The 18,451-nt window shown below is 36.9% G+C and overlaps 1 protein-coding gene across 3 annotated transcripts in view; it reads right to left on the reverse strand.

The window, feature by feature from the left end:
• Positions 1–18,451, reverse strand: part of GABRG3 (gamma-aminobutyric acid type A receptor subunit gamma3) — a 301,129-nt gene that overhangs the window by 37,840 nt on the left and 244,838 nt on the right. For all 3 annotated transcript variants that reach the window (XM_048963988.1, XM_048963997.1, XM_048963979.1), the window contains one exon: positions 13,815–13,952. In XM_048963988.1, the coding sequence (XP_048819945.1) occupies positions 13,815–13,952 (138 nt within the window). The remainder of the gene's footprint in view (positions 1–13,814; positions 13,953–18,451) is intronic.

Here is an 18,451-nt window from a genome sequence, read left to right on the forward strand (position 1 = left end):
CCATGACACCTTACCACAATCTCCTTTCATTCCTACCATCCTACAATCCTATTGGTATTTGAGCTCAGTGATCAGTACTCAGTATGATCACTTAGCACCAAATGCTATGAAAAAATAAGAAACTTTTCCGTGGGGCTCACAGGTATTTTCTTGACAGCAGAGAATTATTGATATCTGAGTGTCTTGGACTCCCTTCTAGGCTTTCAACAGAACTGTAGTGTTTCCACCAAGCTTATTGTATTTTGCCTCTTTCCAAAGCCTTTTCTCAGAGCTGACTTCCTAGTTGTTCTACACAAAGAGGTCCTACATCAGGTCACCAGCTTCTCAGCCCCTCCAAGCCTCCTCATTATTGCGCTACACCCTAGTCATTCAAATATGGCACTGATGCAATGGCTTTAGTGCCCAACTACCCACAGCTTTCTGATCTTTTAAGATTGTTTAATTAATTTATTAATGAACTGTGAACAGCAATGAGGCAAAATCACCATATGAGACATTCTTTCTGGCTAATTACTGTTAGAGAAAACTGGAAAATATTCACTTCTTCCTGGACATACAGGGCATTATTATGTTTCTTTTTCTGTGATCTCTTGACACTTGACACACTTGTGGACTGGGCCCACAGATTCCCCAAACACAGAAGAAAGTGAGGGATTTTCCCTGTAGAGCCAAACCTCCGGATTTATTAACTCTAAGGTACAAGTTCTTCCCTGCATGCCTCAGTTCACAGGGTGACCTCACACAGGCAGAGTGAACACATTTAAAACTTTACTAGCTTTCTTTCTCAAAATGGTTTATTTCAATATACATTTATTTTCACTATTTTGTAATGTTTCAATTCATTCCTTCTTCTTTAATATTTTGGAAGCATGATTTCTTTGGTTGCTCATGTGCTTTGAATAAGAAACTAAGCATTAAACAGAATTCCCCACCAACCAAAACTTTTAAAATCTTAGATATTTAACAGAGAGGCAGAAGATGAAACCATAGTGTTAGAAACACTGGAGTATGTCTGTTTATGATTGACATCTTTGGATTACTAGTTTCAGGAAAAAGTGAGAAGAGGTCTAAACATTTCCAGGTGCTTAAGTATTCACTGAATAAAATTATATCAGACTTTAATGATGTTTGGGTGGTTGAATATGTTTGATTAATAGCACTGCCATTTTTCATTATTAATGCTAAGGTTGTCAACTTAGCGAAAATCTGAACTGGAAAATCAAAGCTAGAAATCATCAGAGATCCTGTGATACTAATGCTTGAGGCTGCATTTACATGGAACTGCAGAGGGAGAAAATTTTGCTCTTTCATCAATAAAAACAGTACGTGTTTAATTCCACAGACACTGTTATAAAAAGACATTCCAGTTTTGGTTTATCTCTGGTTGATTCTTCCATAACTTTAATTTTTTATTATTTTCCTTAAGTATATTTAACTGCTACTAGATGCAAATCTCAAAATTTCTACATTGCAGCAGAACAAAATAATTTTTCTTTCTTCCATTTTATTCCTTCAGCCTCCAATTCTTTAAACCATTTTATATTTTTTTAGTGAAAAAAAAGACATAAATACACCTACAGAGGAAAATAAGTACATTTTAACTACATATAGTAAAAATGCTGAGGCTGAAAATATGTTTCCATGTCTTTTTATGAAGTAGATGAACTTAAGTAAAATGTTTTTAGATACTACATTGTGATTGACTGTTACTTTTACATTTGCCTCAGCCTGGTGTAAGTTACTGCACTGGATTCAAGGTTGAGAGAACCCAGTACCTTACTTCCTTTATTTCTCCATGTTTTCCTGATTTTAGAGGTCTTCTTATAATATATACCTACTTGTAAATCACATTCCCGAAGGGTCCCTAGAAGTAGGATGAAAACAAAAGCAAGTCTACATCTTTAAGCTTACTGAATTGATTTTGTAGCACGAAAATCTGGAGACGCCAAAAGATTAATTATTTTCTAAAGAGAGAAAGGAGTAGAGGCAGGAAAGTCTTTAAAAGTTCACTTTCTCATTTAACCATTTAAAAATAAGTTTGGTTTTCTCTTATTGATAGTGATATAATTTTCCAATGTTGATAACTGGACACCTGATGACATGAAGCGGTGAGTAATGGGAAAAACGATGAAGAAGTGGAAAGGAGAGAAAAAAAGAAAGAGGCCTAAAGGGTAGGTGTGGAAAGCAGAGTTGCCTTTGATATGTCAGAGTGGAACCAGCAGAAAACTGATCTATGCAGAGATAACCTTGCATTTCTGATCACATCCGAACAGGCACAGTGAGGTTATTAGTGATCTCCACTATTTACAATGCGTCTTCGCTGATTTGACCCAATATCAGGAGCCATAAACTACTTTTGATGAAACACATCCCATCCCATGTTTAAAATTTTAAGATCGTAATTAAGAAATAAGATAGGCTAAATATTTCATCCCCTTTGTGGTTAGCATCTCATTCTCAAATTCACCTTGACTATTGCGAAATGGATGTACTGTTATTTGTTTAGTATTTGCTAAATAGCTTCAATGAATAATTTAACTACACCATTATTAAGAAGTCCTTTATGATTTGTAGACCAAAACTTCATTATCTGTGCCTTAACCGGATGACAGCTTTCCTAAATGGGAAGTAACAAATGACTTTAAGAACAAAGCAAACATGAAGCAACAACAATGGCAAACCCATGTGATAATGTGCACAAAGATTTATGAACTACATGAATCAAAATGACAAGTTCTATAAAAAATATTTAACATTATTTTTTTCTTTTTTCTTATTCCATTCTACCCCGGAATGACTTATGCCTTCTTTACTTAGAGAAATTCAAATTAAAAAATTTCTGAAGAGCATAACTCTAAAATTACATCATTTCATATAGCTGAGGATTACTAAAAGTGATAACAGCATCTCTCAATGATCTTCTGAGATCAGCATTGAGCTTACAATAGCCAGACAATCAATTCAATATTTTTTTGAGTCATTACCAACTATAAAAATACATTAAATACTAATTATAGGGTTTTACAGAAATCTTATTGTCAAAGACATATTGGCTCAAGAAAAGCTGAACTGTAGGTTTCAAAAATATTTTTTTTTTTGTTTGCTTGTTTTGTTTTTTTTTCCAGCACTGGAAAGAAGGGCTTTTGGATGCCAATGAGTTTGCAATGCCAGTATCCTTCAAGAAATTATTACTTCCATAAATTGCAGCACTTGAGAACTGGCTTGTTTCTTGTCAGTTAGTTCAATACTTCAGGAAGCAGTAGAGAAAATGCACTTTTACTCATGAATTTGGAGACTCACAAAAGAGGTTCATCTTCAGGAATTCAGTTATGCAGAATTTAACTTACAATGCAATGCTTAATAAGGTATCAGCATGCTTCAAACAGTCTTAGGAAATTTTATTCTTTTAATCTCATATGAATATATAGGAGTAATTTTCTCTTTCCTCAGAAGGACTGAGAACCAGGTTTAGACTAATCACTCACATTTCAGAAATTGTTTGAGTAAAGGGCATAAAAAGGATGTTATGGAAAACAGGAGCAACGGAAAATATATTTTTTGCTATGTTTTCTGAACTTCTTAAAATTTTTCCTGTTTTAAGATGTTTGTTGTGGTTTGTCTGCTGTTTTGCACAGAAGGATTAAACCTACATGAAATGCAGTTTTATTTTAAGTTTGATGACAACAGAAAAACATTTCACAATTTCACATTTCATTATATTGTAAGAAATCCTCCATCCAGAAATGATAGAATATTTATTGGCATCATATAATCTTTTCTCTGCAAATTCCACAATGGATCTGATTTTTGAATGCATGATATTAAAGAATGGGATTAAGTCTGTGCTCTGATGTGAGTCATAAGAATACATTTGTGCAAAAGGAGCTACTGCTTTCTCTAGTGACATGTCTGAAACCAAAGCTACACCTGTAAAGTGTAGTGTAGAGTGGCAAGACCAAATCAGCTGTCAGCTACTTTAAGTGCTGCTAGAGGAAGCTTAAGGTCAGCTCTACATCCTTGCTAAAGTTCTCTGGGGGAGATGGAGGGAAATGTCATCAACTCAGTATTGACAGCACTCTTCAGGGATACACTTCATGCAGAAAGCGTAGTCCTGCTGCACAACATAGCTTCCCTGCTTCAATGTCTCTGGTGGCTTCAAACAGAAAAATAGCTCAGGATTGCTCCTTGAAGGTTTCTGATGAGGCCTGGCCCAAGAGCAAACACAACTTGGAGGCAACGTGAATAGCAAATAATTAAATAAATTCCAAGTGTGTAAAACATGAAGTCCAGAGCCTGATGAGGATATGCTTTAAGCACTGTGGAGAACTATTCAAGGACTCAGTTTTTCCAGAAGGGCTCTTAAAGATGTGGCTTTAAGAATTAACCTTTCTATTCACATAAATAAAAAGAAGCTACAAAAAAGTTTTCTTCACATTTGAACACGCTTTTCTTTTCATACCTTTTTGTGTTAACACAGGTAACATTTAGCAAGGTTTCATCTTTTTGAAGGAAGTAGTTAGGAAAATCAATTGACGCTTTTTGTCTCAGAAGAACTGAAGAATAAGGATAAAACAAAAGAACATGGGCTGGGAGTTGATAAGGTGAAATTACTTGAAATTACTACAAAAGACATTTGAACTAATGTTTTGTGCTAAGAGATGTGCCGTATTAATTGATATAATATTAACAGTGTTTATTTCCTAGGAGTTATCCTCACTTTAAAAAAACATGACAAGATGGTAAGAATTTCAAATCAGAGTGGACCAAGGCAAAGATTAAAACTATGATCAACAAATTTGACTTCAGCTTTGCCTGAAGTTTTTCATAATTCTGAGAAGTGAACAACTACTATATGAAGATGGATAGGAAATTAAGAACATTTTTAACATTCTTATGTGTTTCATAGCTGCATGGAACTAGTGAATGATGCATATTTTTTTTTTTCTCTTCAAGCTGCTTTATAATTCTTCTGTGATTCTCCTACTTCATTACTCTTATAAAACTTAGGTTTTGAACCAATAGTACTGAAGGAATAATTTGGCACAGTGTTTACAGTATGCAAAAGACATGCCTGAAGCTGTGAACATGAAGAGCAGGAAACTCTTTAGATGCTTTTTCCACTCTAACTGCTTCTATATGTAGGAGCCTGCAATTAAGTGCAATACTGAATTGAATTAGAATGTGGGTGGTGGTTCTGTACTTCTCAGATGAAAATCTTTAACTCAACTAAAAATACGTTGTTTTCCTTATATACAGAACTATACATGATTTTGTTCAGGGCAGGAGATTGCAAGGCCCAAGAATATACTTGAAAAAATTGAACAAGCAGTTACAGACACTTATACAACTAAAAAAAAACATAGCTGAGGATTGTTTCTGTTAAAGAAAGATAAGGTAGATGAGACCGCATAACATTTGCTCTGTGGATGAACATAGCTGAAACCAGTTTTCCAAATGCCAGTCTTTGGACATCATATCAGAATGATAATTTTAATCTTCCCCTCAACTGGGTATAAGTGCAAGATTATAATTTTATGAAAAACGGGGAAAGATTTTCTAAGCGAGGCTGACAAAAATCTACCCCATTATCATGCAGAATTTTTCTACATAAGGATATTGTCTACTATTATAGTTCCACCAATGGTTAGTATGACAAAATGTAGTAAGACCAAACAGACTTAATTGGAAGGCTCATTCAAGTAGGCAACATATTCAGGAAGATTCATCTGCTCAGAAGCATAGGGACGCTGGCAGAACTCTGTAGAAGTCACTGGCTTTTCTGAGATCTTTGCCTACTTTCTGATACACTTGAGATCATGTGTTTCCCCCCCTGGAAATAATGAAACTCTAGCCCTCACCTTCAGTTTTTCTCAAGCTGACTATAATTACTTTCTCTGATGTAATGAGTGATAGTCTATTTTAGTATCTTCTGACAAGTTTATTTTATAAACACCACAATGAATTATGACTGATGCCAGCCCAGATTTCTGTCACTGCCAAATGTGATGCAAGTGGCAAGGGTTCACCTCTCGTTTGCTGTGATATGCTGTGGTAGCCCTGGTTATGATAGGCTTCCTCACATTTCAGAAGTGCTTCAGGTAATCCTATATCAATATTTTGATTGTATTCGCTAGAAGGAACTTTGGAAACTTCCTAAGCACTTTTTTCCTAGTGTGTACTATTCCCTTAGTTACCTGATAGCATAGCTCTTACCTGCCAACCTGCGGCAGGTAATGTAACAATGCACATTGCCTTCAATAGACGTTAGATAAATCCAGAATTGGGCAATTAATCATTGAGGGGATTTTGGTTCTGACGGTGTAATTAGGAAGAAAGAGGTGTTGACTGAAATGAAGTTGAAATGAACGAGGCTTGAATGTTGTGAATACTACCTGCAGAAAAGGATCCTAGAAGTAAAAAGGGTATCACCATCATCATAGGGTAGGAATCAGGAAATACGACTCTGATATGAAAGAGTAAATGCTAATTTTAGGGAAAACTTGCCAAAATGTAACCAGTATGTGCTACAGTTCTTCAAGGCATGGCAAACTAAAATCTAAAAAGTCACCTAGCATCTTTCTGCTACATGTGAATAATCATCCCACTTTGTATCTTAAAACTCTCATTATGATTGTAGATTAAGCAGTGAATAAAACAGACAATATCCTGCGCAATACTATGGGTTCTAAATTAAATGCAATTGCTTCTGAAAGACTTTTAGATAACATTGTAGCAACCTTGGGAAAAGGCCAAACCTTCACAGTTTGAGTTAATACAAAACTTTTGATTGCGTTAATCCTAAATCATCAATACAGCACTCTAATGGCACTGAAGTAGGAATAAAAGCCAGAAGAGCAACAGATAAAACATTTTCAATAGAGGAGTGAATGAGAATATTAATTCAAGAACATTATAAAGTTAGACACATATGAAACTTCCAAAATAAGGAGCTATCAGGTAAAAACCCTGCTGAAGAAAAAGCTAATGGGAAAATGAAAACATTACATAATTTTCCACATAAGTGAAAATCTTTAAGAAGGACAACTTGAAATCCATATCAAGAGCAATGGGGAATTTTTTTATTTTTTAGGGAAAAATCACTTCCTACTGAAATTTTCCCTGAAAAAATAGGTGGGCAAAGACCTGCCTCAGATGTTTCCACTGTCTACCTTTTTTCCTTTTGCTTTCACCAAAAAATAAAGATCCTTTATTTCTAATCTCTCTCTCCACTTGCCTATACATGAAACACTGCAATATTGTCTCCACAAGACAAAGAATAAAAATGAAGCCAGTTATGTATGCAGTCCTGCCATTCATAAAATATGAAAAGGAATAAAACCCACCCAACCAGCTTTGATAATCATTTGTATTGTTCCTAAACAGAAGATGGAAAGTGTTTCTAGAGCATGATGTACTTACCCTGATGTCACCTTACTGTTAAGCTGAGTTTTCTTAGTGAGTGACCGAAGAATTACTTAAAGCAGTGCATTAAACACCCAATTTCAGACTTCTGCATGGCAAAGCCTGATCTAATGCCAACAACAGTGGAAAGTTGCATTAACTATGAATAGTTAATACATATACAAAACAATACAATAGGTAATAGTCTACAATAGGCTATGGATCAAATTATCAACCACTCTCTTCAAAATCTACCTTACTATGAGCTTTGGGAGATATTTTTGTAATGAGACAGGCAAGTGCTGGATTTTCAGGGCAATATAAAAGTTTTGATTCTTATAAGCATCAGTTACACTTTATTAGAATAGAAGTATTATTAATAATCATCCATTTCATTACTGTATTTCCAACCTGAGAAGGTGATGGCAAACTTACCAGAATTGTACACAAACAAAGTGTACAATATCAGAGCAAGATGAAGTGCTGTAAAACAAATAGAAGTTCAAATTTCACTTAGAAAAACTACAGCTTATCCAAAATATTTGTTCTGATTTACTATCGTTCGATGTGTCAATATATTTTAAAAGTCAATACAGACACAGTTGATTTTCTCTGCTAAACTGGGATTTGATGTACCACAAATATTGTATCAGAGATAAAAAGTCAGTGAACAGATTATTGCTAAATCTTCTTACAAACAGACTAGTTTTCTGTTTTCTCATAAATAGATGTTAACTGTCAGAAAAAAAATCTTATGGCATTCAGTCATTCCAGAGAGTATGACTAAACTAGGGGTCTACACAGTGAGCCCCTCCCTGACCAGGATGGGTGCAGGTGTGGTCCTGTGTGGCTGAGCTGAAGCACTGCCCTGGCTGCAGCTGAGCATGGAAGGCACAGAGCAGCCTTTGCAGATGAGGCTCAGTGCTTCGTGACCTAAACTCTGCTGACTTTTTGAATGTTTTAGGCAGCTGAGCACCAAAATTGTTTTTAAAACAGAAATTGAAATCTAAGGAACTTACGGTCTGTCCACATCATAAAATAAATGTGACAGATTTAAGTGGGGTCTCTGAGTCAAAGCTTTGTACTTGGCTTCCAGGTGAGGTAAAGTCTGAGCTGAACCATCGTCTTCACTGATCTTCTCATGCATCTAACATGGCAAATGTCTTTGTGAAAAATAGGACAGTTCAGGCCCAAATCAGTCTGTGTCTTATAACTGATTCCCAGGCATGGTTCAGGAGTGAGCATGTGCCAGGGACCATCCCCACCACACATGCAGTTGGTGTGTAGGCAAACTGCTTGGAAAGTAAGATAGCTCCTTTGCGTTCAGCATACAGTTGACATCAATGCCCAGGATAGTTGCCATGCATGTTCCATTTATTGCTGTAAACACAACATTTGAGCACAGCACATCCATTTTGCTCTCCAGGCAGGGTAGACATTTTGCATATTTCTTAAAGCCTTAAAGTTTGCACATATTTCTCACTTCATCTCTCTCTGCTTTCTCAAGAAGCTATGAATCTAGACATAAATTCAGACCCCAGTGTTCAAGAGCCTAAGGACAGCTACAGTAACAATCACACCTATCAGATATAAAAGAAGACCCTGCAATTGTGACAGTGGGTTATACTTGAAGCCTAAATAGGCCAAGGGAGGTAGGTATGTCAGGACCAAAGAATGAAGAGCAGAGGAACAGAGAATTCTTCCACCAAAAGCATTTTTGGTTCTATCACTTCATAGAGCGTGAGACTAACTTCAGATTGATTCTTTCCACACACAGATGGGTGACATACAGAGGCACTGGGTGAAAGCAAGTTCTGAGCTGCTAGAATCCAGCTGTACCTGCACTCATGCATTCAGATTTAAAAACAAAACCAAAAACCCCAATCATCTTTCTCTCTCCTTCAGTGCTCACATCAGTCAGGAAGGAAGGAACTCTACCTGGAATAATGCCAACACAGAGTAGATGCCTGATGAGGTCTTGAAAATATAGCCTAACAATTAAAGCATTTGAGTTTATGTGATACCCTAGCAGAAAGAGGCCAGGTCCTTGCAATGCGATGTAGGTAAAGATCTGCATTGTTTTCAAATTACTTGAGGCATCTGTCTGCTTCAGAATGTTATCTGATTAACAGCAGTCTGCGCTGAATGGCCAACTGAAGCAAATCCCAATAAATTGGGTGTTTGAGAAAGAAAACAAACAAACAAACATTTGTCTTGAGAACACACAAATGACTCTGGGAATGTGACAGTCTTCAGAAAAACCTGGAGAGTGTCAGCTAATGTTTGTTTCCACATAACCCACCCCTTAACCTGACGGGAGCTCCCACAGTGAAATTTGGCTTTGCTTCAAAAATGTATATATTCCTTTTCTCTCCAACCAGAAGCTGTTTATGTAGGCACTTTAATCTTCTTAAAATACAAGCACTGTTTGCTTTCTTATTTTTATTCCAGGATAGCATTTTACTTGCCATTTAACGTCTCCTTAAACAGACTGTGCACTTTAAATTGTTTTGTTACTAGCATTTTCCCACACAGCTTCACATAAATGTGTGAAAACAGATACTGACCTTGCTTTTTGGCACTGTGACATAGGGTTGAGAAAATCATCTAAGCGGAGATCCATGCTGAAACAACTTCAAAATATTTCAAAATATACAACGCAATTTAGAAGTTATATGACAAGAAGACTCCATTCATCATCATTCATCTGCTATTTGCAAAGGTATACCTGTTTATGGCAGCAATTATGGCTATTTACAGTGCCTGGATTTTGATGGGGATTGTTCAGGAGGTGCAGTAATACTGTCTATCTGTTCTCTGCATTTATTTTCTAATGATCTGCTACTAGCGATTTTAAATTGAGCACAGTGTTGTTTTCTATTTCTGTTGTATTAGCTTGAACATATTTATGCAAAGGTTCCTTTGGACTGCAAAAATCTCTCAGGCTACAGGCATCTGAAGAACATAAATAGAACTTGTATGGTGCAAAGAAGTTTTCAAGTAAATGAAAGTGAGATTCAGTAGCTACAAGGTCTTTGTGTTTATCTAGGAGTGTAAAAAATTGAGTGGCTTAAAGAGAATGACTAGGCTTTCCCTGGAGGAGATTATAGCAGAAAAGCACAAGCAACACTACAGCTCACTCCATTACATTTACCTGTAGATTCCTTCACAATTCTGAGAATGTTGTGGGGGTTTTTTTGTTTGTTTGTTTTGTTTTTTGTTTTTTGTTTTTTGGTTTGGTTTGCTTTCCTTCGCCCAAATTCTATGATTCTAAGATATACTGCAAATACACAGTGTGCTTTTAAGCACGATGCTCTCCTTCTGACTCCTATTTTTCTGATCACCCTTCCAATAGCTGATCAGCAATTTTAAAATTTCAGGTTTTTTTCTTTATTTACATTTCCTCCCCCACCCTTTTTTTTTTTTTTCTCCCTCTCACAGCTCAGTGCCAGGTAGCTTAATATTCCTCCTACTTTAATTATCTTTGTCAACCTTATTTGACATTGTAGTAAGAGAAGTGCTCTTGTTACGGTATTTGAGTACCTTGCCAGATGGCAGCAGTGTGGGAATTCTCCCGTAACTGTGAATTAGTTTGATAGGACCTGAGAGTGAGAGCTTACTTAGAGTGGAGGACAAAGGTGCTTGGCCACAGCACCAGCAGAGTGAGCTCAGTTGTGTAGATTATGTTTGTACCTTAGCATGAAATGCAGTAATCATCCTCAAGAAAAAAGTTTTGAGTATCTCTTCTAGATGGCAGTGAGGACTTTCCCTGGTTGTCAGGTTATTGTAAGAGAGAACAGCCCCCTTGCAAAAGCAAAACACGCCACTGTGTTAATGCTTTGCCTTGCTGGCACACAGCAAGAGGTGATAGAGCTTCTTATCTTGCTCAAACATCAGAAACAGTCTTTGCTATGGCTGATTTCCTACTTGCATAATTCCTAATTTGCCCAGGATTAACATAAAGGTTATACAGATATTTGGAGGGAAAAAAAAAGTTTGGAAAGACTGAAAGAACATCAATTAGCAGAACTCTGCTGAGTACAGAATCTAGTCATTTTGTGGCCAAAATGAACTGGCTTACAGAAAAAAAAAAAAAAAAAAAAAAAAAAAAAAACAGAAGAAAATCAGCATGTTGCTGTGTGGTCAATGTGGTCCGTCTTCATTATCACTGTAACTGCTGAAAAGTAGCTAAAAAAGGCATATCTGAACTAGATACAGGCAGGTAACACTGTGGTAGTTCCCATACTGTAGATGAACAAACACTTTAGTGAGAAATAATAGTGTCATAAAACAGCAGAAGGGTGTAAGTTAGATGTGAAAAAAAAAGATGTTAGGCTTTTGAATCCATCTCCTGCTACTGCAGGACCATTCCCTGCAGTACATTTTCTCATATTTTGTCTAGTCTGCTTGTTAATGCCCTGCATAATAGTAAATTTCATAATTTCCCTTAGGAGGAACAGATGACACTTTAGTACCTCTCCCTGTCAGGAAGCTGTTGTTGGTATCTTGCCTGCTTTCATTTTCCCAGCTCCATCTTGTTACTCCTAACAATTACCTGAATAACACTATAAATAATGCTGCTCTTTTTATCCCAGCTCTGCAGTGAGATGGCAGCTGGTGGAACATCTATAGGTTCCCAGAGGGTAATCCATGGGAACTAGTTTTTCTGGGAAGCAGCCCAAAATCAAGGGTGTTCTATACTTGCAGTGTTGCAAGGTCAGCCCCAATGCAGCCTCCTTTTCATACATTTACTTCTGTGCTCAGAATAGATAGTTGTAGAGTTATTTTAAATTTTGCCTCTGGGACATATTCCATAGGTCCAGGTGGACTTTGTGTCCCACCCTCCATTTTGAGAATCATGCTGTAGCACAAGGCACACTCAAGTTTTTCCAATGTACCATTTAGTTTTCCCTAGTCCTGGTTCTGGGTTGCTCCTAATAGTAAATAACGGTAATATTCAGTAAATCTGGCATTGAAAATACCTTGGAAAGCAATGAAAATACCCCTGGAGAGTTTATTATAAAAAATAATTTAAAATAATCAAGTCCATGTGCAAACTCAACATCCTGTTTTTCATATATTTATTGACTGAGAGCCCCTTTTCAGTCACCTGCTGGCCATATGAGCAAATATTTTTTCTACCTAATAGTACCAGTAGGTTATCTGACCCATGTATTTTACATAGTTTCTCCCAGCGTGCTTTCCACAGCCTCCTGACAAGTTTCATTTAGTTTTGTTTACAGTGTTTGAATAAACACCAGTTTGCCAAAAAATTTCAGCCACTATTCTCCTGTTCTGCTCTCCTAATAACTTTAGGAGAACAGAAGTGTCATGATGGCTCCAGTAGGTACAATTCAACACTGCACTCATAAAAATGAGTGAATATAGGCAGCAATAGCAATAATAGGAGAAACACACTGTCAGTTCATTCATCTTAAAGGAACTAGATGCATACGAAAAAGAGCGTGGGAAAAACTTTTTTTTGTTTTTATTCCAAGTTAACAATTTACTCTCTTGAAAGAAACCTAAAAATGGTTTTGTCCTGTGCAAATTAAGAGGTTGGTAGGTCTATTTACTTACCAAGACACTATCAACATCTTAATATAGCCAGCTGTGTAATTCCTCCTGCAAGTGAATTTAGCAGTTCTTCATTCAAACTGAAGATAGCATCACTCCAGATATGAGCAAAGCAGGAATAGTAGATCTTTCCTATTCCTTCTGATGACCAGCAGTGCCTGCATACTTTGGCACCAAGTACATGCTTGACTTTGTATCACTAACGGACATAGGTTTAGTGACTCAGTCAGTCAGGTTGGTGAGTGGATTTGATAATCTTGAAAGATTTCTCCAACCTATATGCTTCTATATACAGATATTTTAATGATTCACCGACTCCCGGTCCAACTTATGGCTCATTCACCTGAATTAGCATTCCTGAGAAAAATGCAGGCTACAGAGATTTATAATAATAGAAGAAAATGCTGATGTTTGCTACATTGTGCTCTGCTAAATAACAAAACCCAAATACTCACTAAAGCTTTAGTGATGCTTCATTACAGAAAGTATCCAGTCCTGAGAATAAATTACTAATGTTAGTTGGTAGGACATGACCTACCAGCAGTGATTTCAGAGACTAATCATTTTTTTATTGGTCACAGTGTTTCCCAAACAGTAACAGAGTACTGCCTAAATTAGAATAGTTAATAATAATAACAATAGGATTTTAAAAAATTTGCCATCAGTTAAGCAGATGTTTACTTTCAGCAGGTTCCTCCTATGGCTCAAAGAAGACTTCACCAACTGATGATTATGGAGCTTACTGCAGAGTCTGAGAACCACAAAGCTTACTTCAATCATAGATAAAGTATACACTCTTTGAATTTTATAAGTTTTATAAGTTTTGCTATTCTTACCTGCAGAGGTGTTCACAATTTCTGAAGTATTTCTGAGACCCATGAAGTCAAACTGATAGAGTCTCCAAGACTTCTGGTCAGCAGCTTCCACTGAGTTTTTTCTCCATCTGTAAATCATTTCTTCTTTAGGATAGCCATCTGAAAATAATTAAATAAGTATCATTTCATTAAAAAAAAAAAAAAAAAAAAAAAAAAAAAAAGGTGACGCACAACAGTATCTGTTCACTGATTCAGAGATACTTGAGAATAACTAAATTTCTAATCTGACACCTAGTGATTTTGTCAGCATAGTTCAACTGAAGAGTAGTAAGGCACACAAAAATAGAGATGTAATTCCAGGAAAACTATGAATTTCCACGATTTTTTTTTTTTTCCCTCAATGGAGAAAAAGTATGATTGGTTCTATCAGAAGTAGATCTCTTCAGAGATGTCACTGATTATACTAATTAGCGGTCTGGACACAGTACATTTACTGCTTTACATATGCACTGAAAAAGTAGGGCAAATTATATTATTTAAAAAAAAGTTGAGGAAAGCTGAAAGTTTAAAAAGTGAAGATAGACATAATGCAGTGTGTGCTACTATACTTTTGAAATTAACTCAAAACAGTGCAAAAACAAAACAAAACAAAACAAAACAAAACACATTTTTAATTAGCTTGAGATTTTTAAAGTGATTATGTTATCTTCTTATTCTAAAGGCCATAATAATTAATGAGGCCTCACCTGACCTGCACAGCTGAAATAGCTTCAAAATGTCTTTATCAATTTAGTACTCAGAAGCCACAGTTAATTCTCATGCCAATATTTAATTTCCTTTTTTGTTAGACTGGCGTTTTTCAGTAGAAGTCCAAAAACAATTTGTCAACTAGTACTAATCATAATAGAAGACAATCTAGAAAACAACGGTATGCCCATGCCAGTTAAGACTAGACTGTTCTCTAATGCATAATCCAATATACTTCTATTCATCTAATAATTAATGTAGTAGATGTAGATTACAAAGCAAATTAAAAGCCTAACAATAACAAAGACAGTTAATATAAATATCTCATCAGTATTTTGAATGCTAATACACTTGGTTTTTGTGTTGCAAAACTGCTTCTCTGGTCATGGTGCTCTTTCTTGACATTTTCTCATATGTGTCTTCTTTGTCTTGTTTAAAATTCCACCCTGCTAGGCACTGTTGTAAGGTGTGCATGACTTCATTTATTCTTCTTTACACAGCAAGAAAAATACCCACAAGTCCCTCAATTCTAACCTGCAGAAAATAACTATGTGTTAATTCAAATGTAATATCCACATATTTTCCATGAATGTGAATAAAGAAACGACGCATGAAGAACCTAAGTGGACAACAAAAACAAGCTCTGCCATTCTCCACAAGAACTCTTGTTGCCAAGCAATTTTCACTGCCAATTTTGTTGTGCCAGGCTGTGAGACTGATTCAAAGGTTAATTTTTTTTTGGCTGGCATAAGATGCAGACGCACAGTGAAAGAACAGAAAACTTTGCAGGATCTCCAAGCTTTAACCGTGAATCCCCTAAATTTGTTTTAATCATAGAATCATAGAATGTCCTGGATTGAAAAGGACCACAACGATCATCTAGTTTCAACCCCCTGCTATGTGCAGAGTTGCCAACCACCAGACCAGGCTGCCCAGAGCCACATCCAGCCTGGCCTTGAATGCCTCCAGGGATGGGGCATCCACAGCCTCCTTGGGCAACCTGTTCCAGTGTGTCACCACCCTCTGTGTGAAAAACTTCCTCCTGATATCTAACCTAAACCTCCCCTGCCTTAGTTTAAAACTGATCCCCCTTGCATTATCACTATCCATCCATATAAACAGTTGTTCCACCTCTTGATTATATACTCCAAGTACTGGAAGGCCACAATGAGGTCTTCCAAGAGCCTTCTCTTCTTCAAGCTAAACAATCCCAGTTCCCTCAACCTTTACTTATAGGAGAGGTGCTCCAGCCCTCTGATCATCTTACTGGCCCTCCTTTGGACCTGCTCCAAGAGCTCCATATGTTTCTTTTGCCGGAGGCCCCAGGCCTGGACACAGCACTCCAGATGGGGCCTCACAAGAGCTGAGTAAAGGGGGACAACCACCTCCATCTTCCTGCTGGACAACTTTTTTTAATGCAGACCATTAAGCCTGGCTGCTATTTGAGAAAGCCTCTGATCACCTGCTAAACAAACAATGTGTAACTGAAAGACTCAGGAGCCTTCCCAAATTGGCTTTATTTGGAAACTTTTGTTTCTACATTTCAGGAAGAAAGAGGTATCAAATCCCCCCTGGTTATGTTGCGGCAGCTATGCCCTCATGCTAAGAGGCTGAGGCAGAATTGCCCCTTCCCTGTAAAGCTGTTATGGAACCACAAGGGTGTATGTGCTGGGTCCTAATCCTACCTCTTAGCATGGATTTATGTCCTGATACAGAGGAAAGGAAATCACTGCTCTCTTGCAATCAATACACCAGCTTGATGCAGAACTTGTTGCCCAAATTGCGAATGCACAGATTTTGTAGTAGGCAGTTGATGGGGTCCCTCTTCTCAAATGAATTCTAAAATATTCCTTCATTAAAATCACATTGACTACATGAAAATACTAGGGTCTTTAAAACTGAGATTGCATTTGCAATACGTCAGGATAAATTTGATCAGCAAGATAGAACATCAGAGAAGATGAGATTTTATTTGGCCACACACTGACTTCAGTAATATTTTGAGAGGAAAGAACAGTATAGGGAGATTTTTGACCTTTCTTTTTCATCTTATGGCCAGCCCACCAAAAATCAATTACAGTAATATGGGAAACTGTTACATAGCTGTTTGTTCCTGTATGAGTAGCACGTAGTGAAGTGCAAGTTCCTTCAGTACTGTAGTTCTACTAAAACTCTATTCCTACTGTAGTTCTGACTAAACAGAGACAGCTTTAACTTGGGAATGACTACTTTAAGTATTACTTATGGTCACTAAATAGTAAGGAACTGACTCCAGAAGATGAGCATGCCCTTTAATCCACAGATACTGACATCTGCTCTTACAATAGCTATATTATGGCTATATTACATCAAAAGAGAGAGTTATTACTGATGCAATGAGAGTTGTTTCAGCCTGTAACTGTTATTGTGTTCTGCTCCTGCGCTCAATGACTTCACTTCTGCACTCATTTCAAGGGTATAATATTTCCTATGGAATAATGACACATCTGCTTGGACAATATATCACAACTAAGATTCATCTAACATACAGAATGGGCTACGGAGAACAGCTGTTGGTATGGTGATGATGGTATGCAGTATTTCTTGTAGATAGCCTAATTGCTTCTAGCCCTCTAAATGCTTCATTTTACAACATTATAAGACCTGGAGACCTCGGTGCTTCTAGAAGAAAACATAACTTCTTCTATTCAGCCTGCAACACAACTAAGAGCATATTATCTATAGAAATATCTGTTTTCTTGCACTTCACCAGCTTGATAAATGACAGTAAATTACCTTAAATTTTTGACCTTATGGCATCAAGCCATCCATGCTGAACAAATTGCTACCAAGTGCATTTAACCTGGGAGATTGCTTCATGATATGCCACCACCATACTGTGGTGGAGCAATGCTTCAGGAGGGCAAGACGGCTTTTCAGTGGTTGCAGTCAGTCAGCAAGGGTAACAGCTGGGGAAGATGACGCTAACAACAAATTGACACTGTGTTACAGCTGTTAAGCTTCTGATAATATGCAACTCTGGAACTTCTCAACCCACGACCTTCAATTTCTCAGACATTAATTTATTTGAGTGTCTCTGTTCTCTCTTTTTTTTTTTTTTTTTTTTGTCTGATTGTTGTTCTGTATGTTCTGTTGCAGCTGTTCTTCCAAAGCTTTTAGTTTTATATGCCACTATGTAAGAATTTCAGAAAGCACCTTGACCATTTGGATTTTTTTAAGATTGGCATTACATGCATGTTGAGTAAATTAAAATGGAGTGAAGAACATATTTTGCTACAGTTAATTTTTAAGAACACTCTGGGAAATATCCATATAATTGCTATTCATGAATACAAATGATTGGTACCTTGAAGCTTTACTTAAAGGCTTAAACATACACATTTTCAAAATGTACCACCAATTTTAACCCCAGTAAAACAAACATTGATAAGTAATAAATGCACTTTCTGCTGTTTTGGAGGTGAACCTGCAATAACAGAATGCCAAATTGTTATGACAACCTGCGAGATTCTGTGAATTTCATTTTATTTCCCTTCTGTTATTGGAATAATTGAACAAATGTTACCATAGCTTCTCACATCACCACATCATTTATAATGGATAGGTTAAAAACAATGGACAGTTAAAAATAGTCATTCTCCCTGCTCATATGAATTCACTTCCTATGGAGATTAGGTTTTGCAGAACTCTTGATCCAACCACTGGAAAAACGGTCAAGGCCAGAAACATGTCCAGGCTGGATGCAAGGCTTATGCAGTCACAAGGTAGTAGAGAAAAATGGTGTGAAGTGGCACTTGAAGCACATCTGCTGTAGGAGTCAGCCCTGATGGAAAATCAGCAACTTCCGTAATAGAAGCATTGACGTATCCATGCTATGCCTCTAAACCTTGATTTCCTCAGTGCTGTTTCTG

Source organism: Lagopus muta, chromosome 1 (assembly GCF_023343835.1).
Source record: "Lagopus muta isolate bLagMut1 chromosome 1, bLagMut1 primary, whole genome shotgun sequence".
In the NCBI taxonomy this organism is placed as follows: domain Eukaryota; kingdom Metazoa; phylum Chordata; class Aves; order Galliformes; family Phasianidae; genus Lagopus; species Lagopus muta.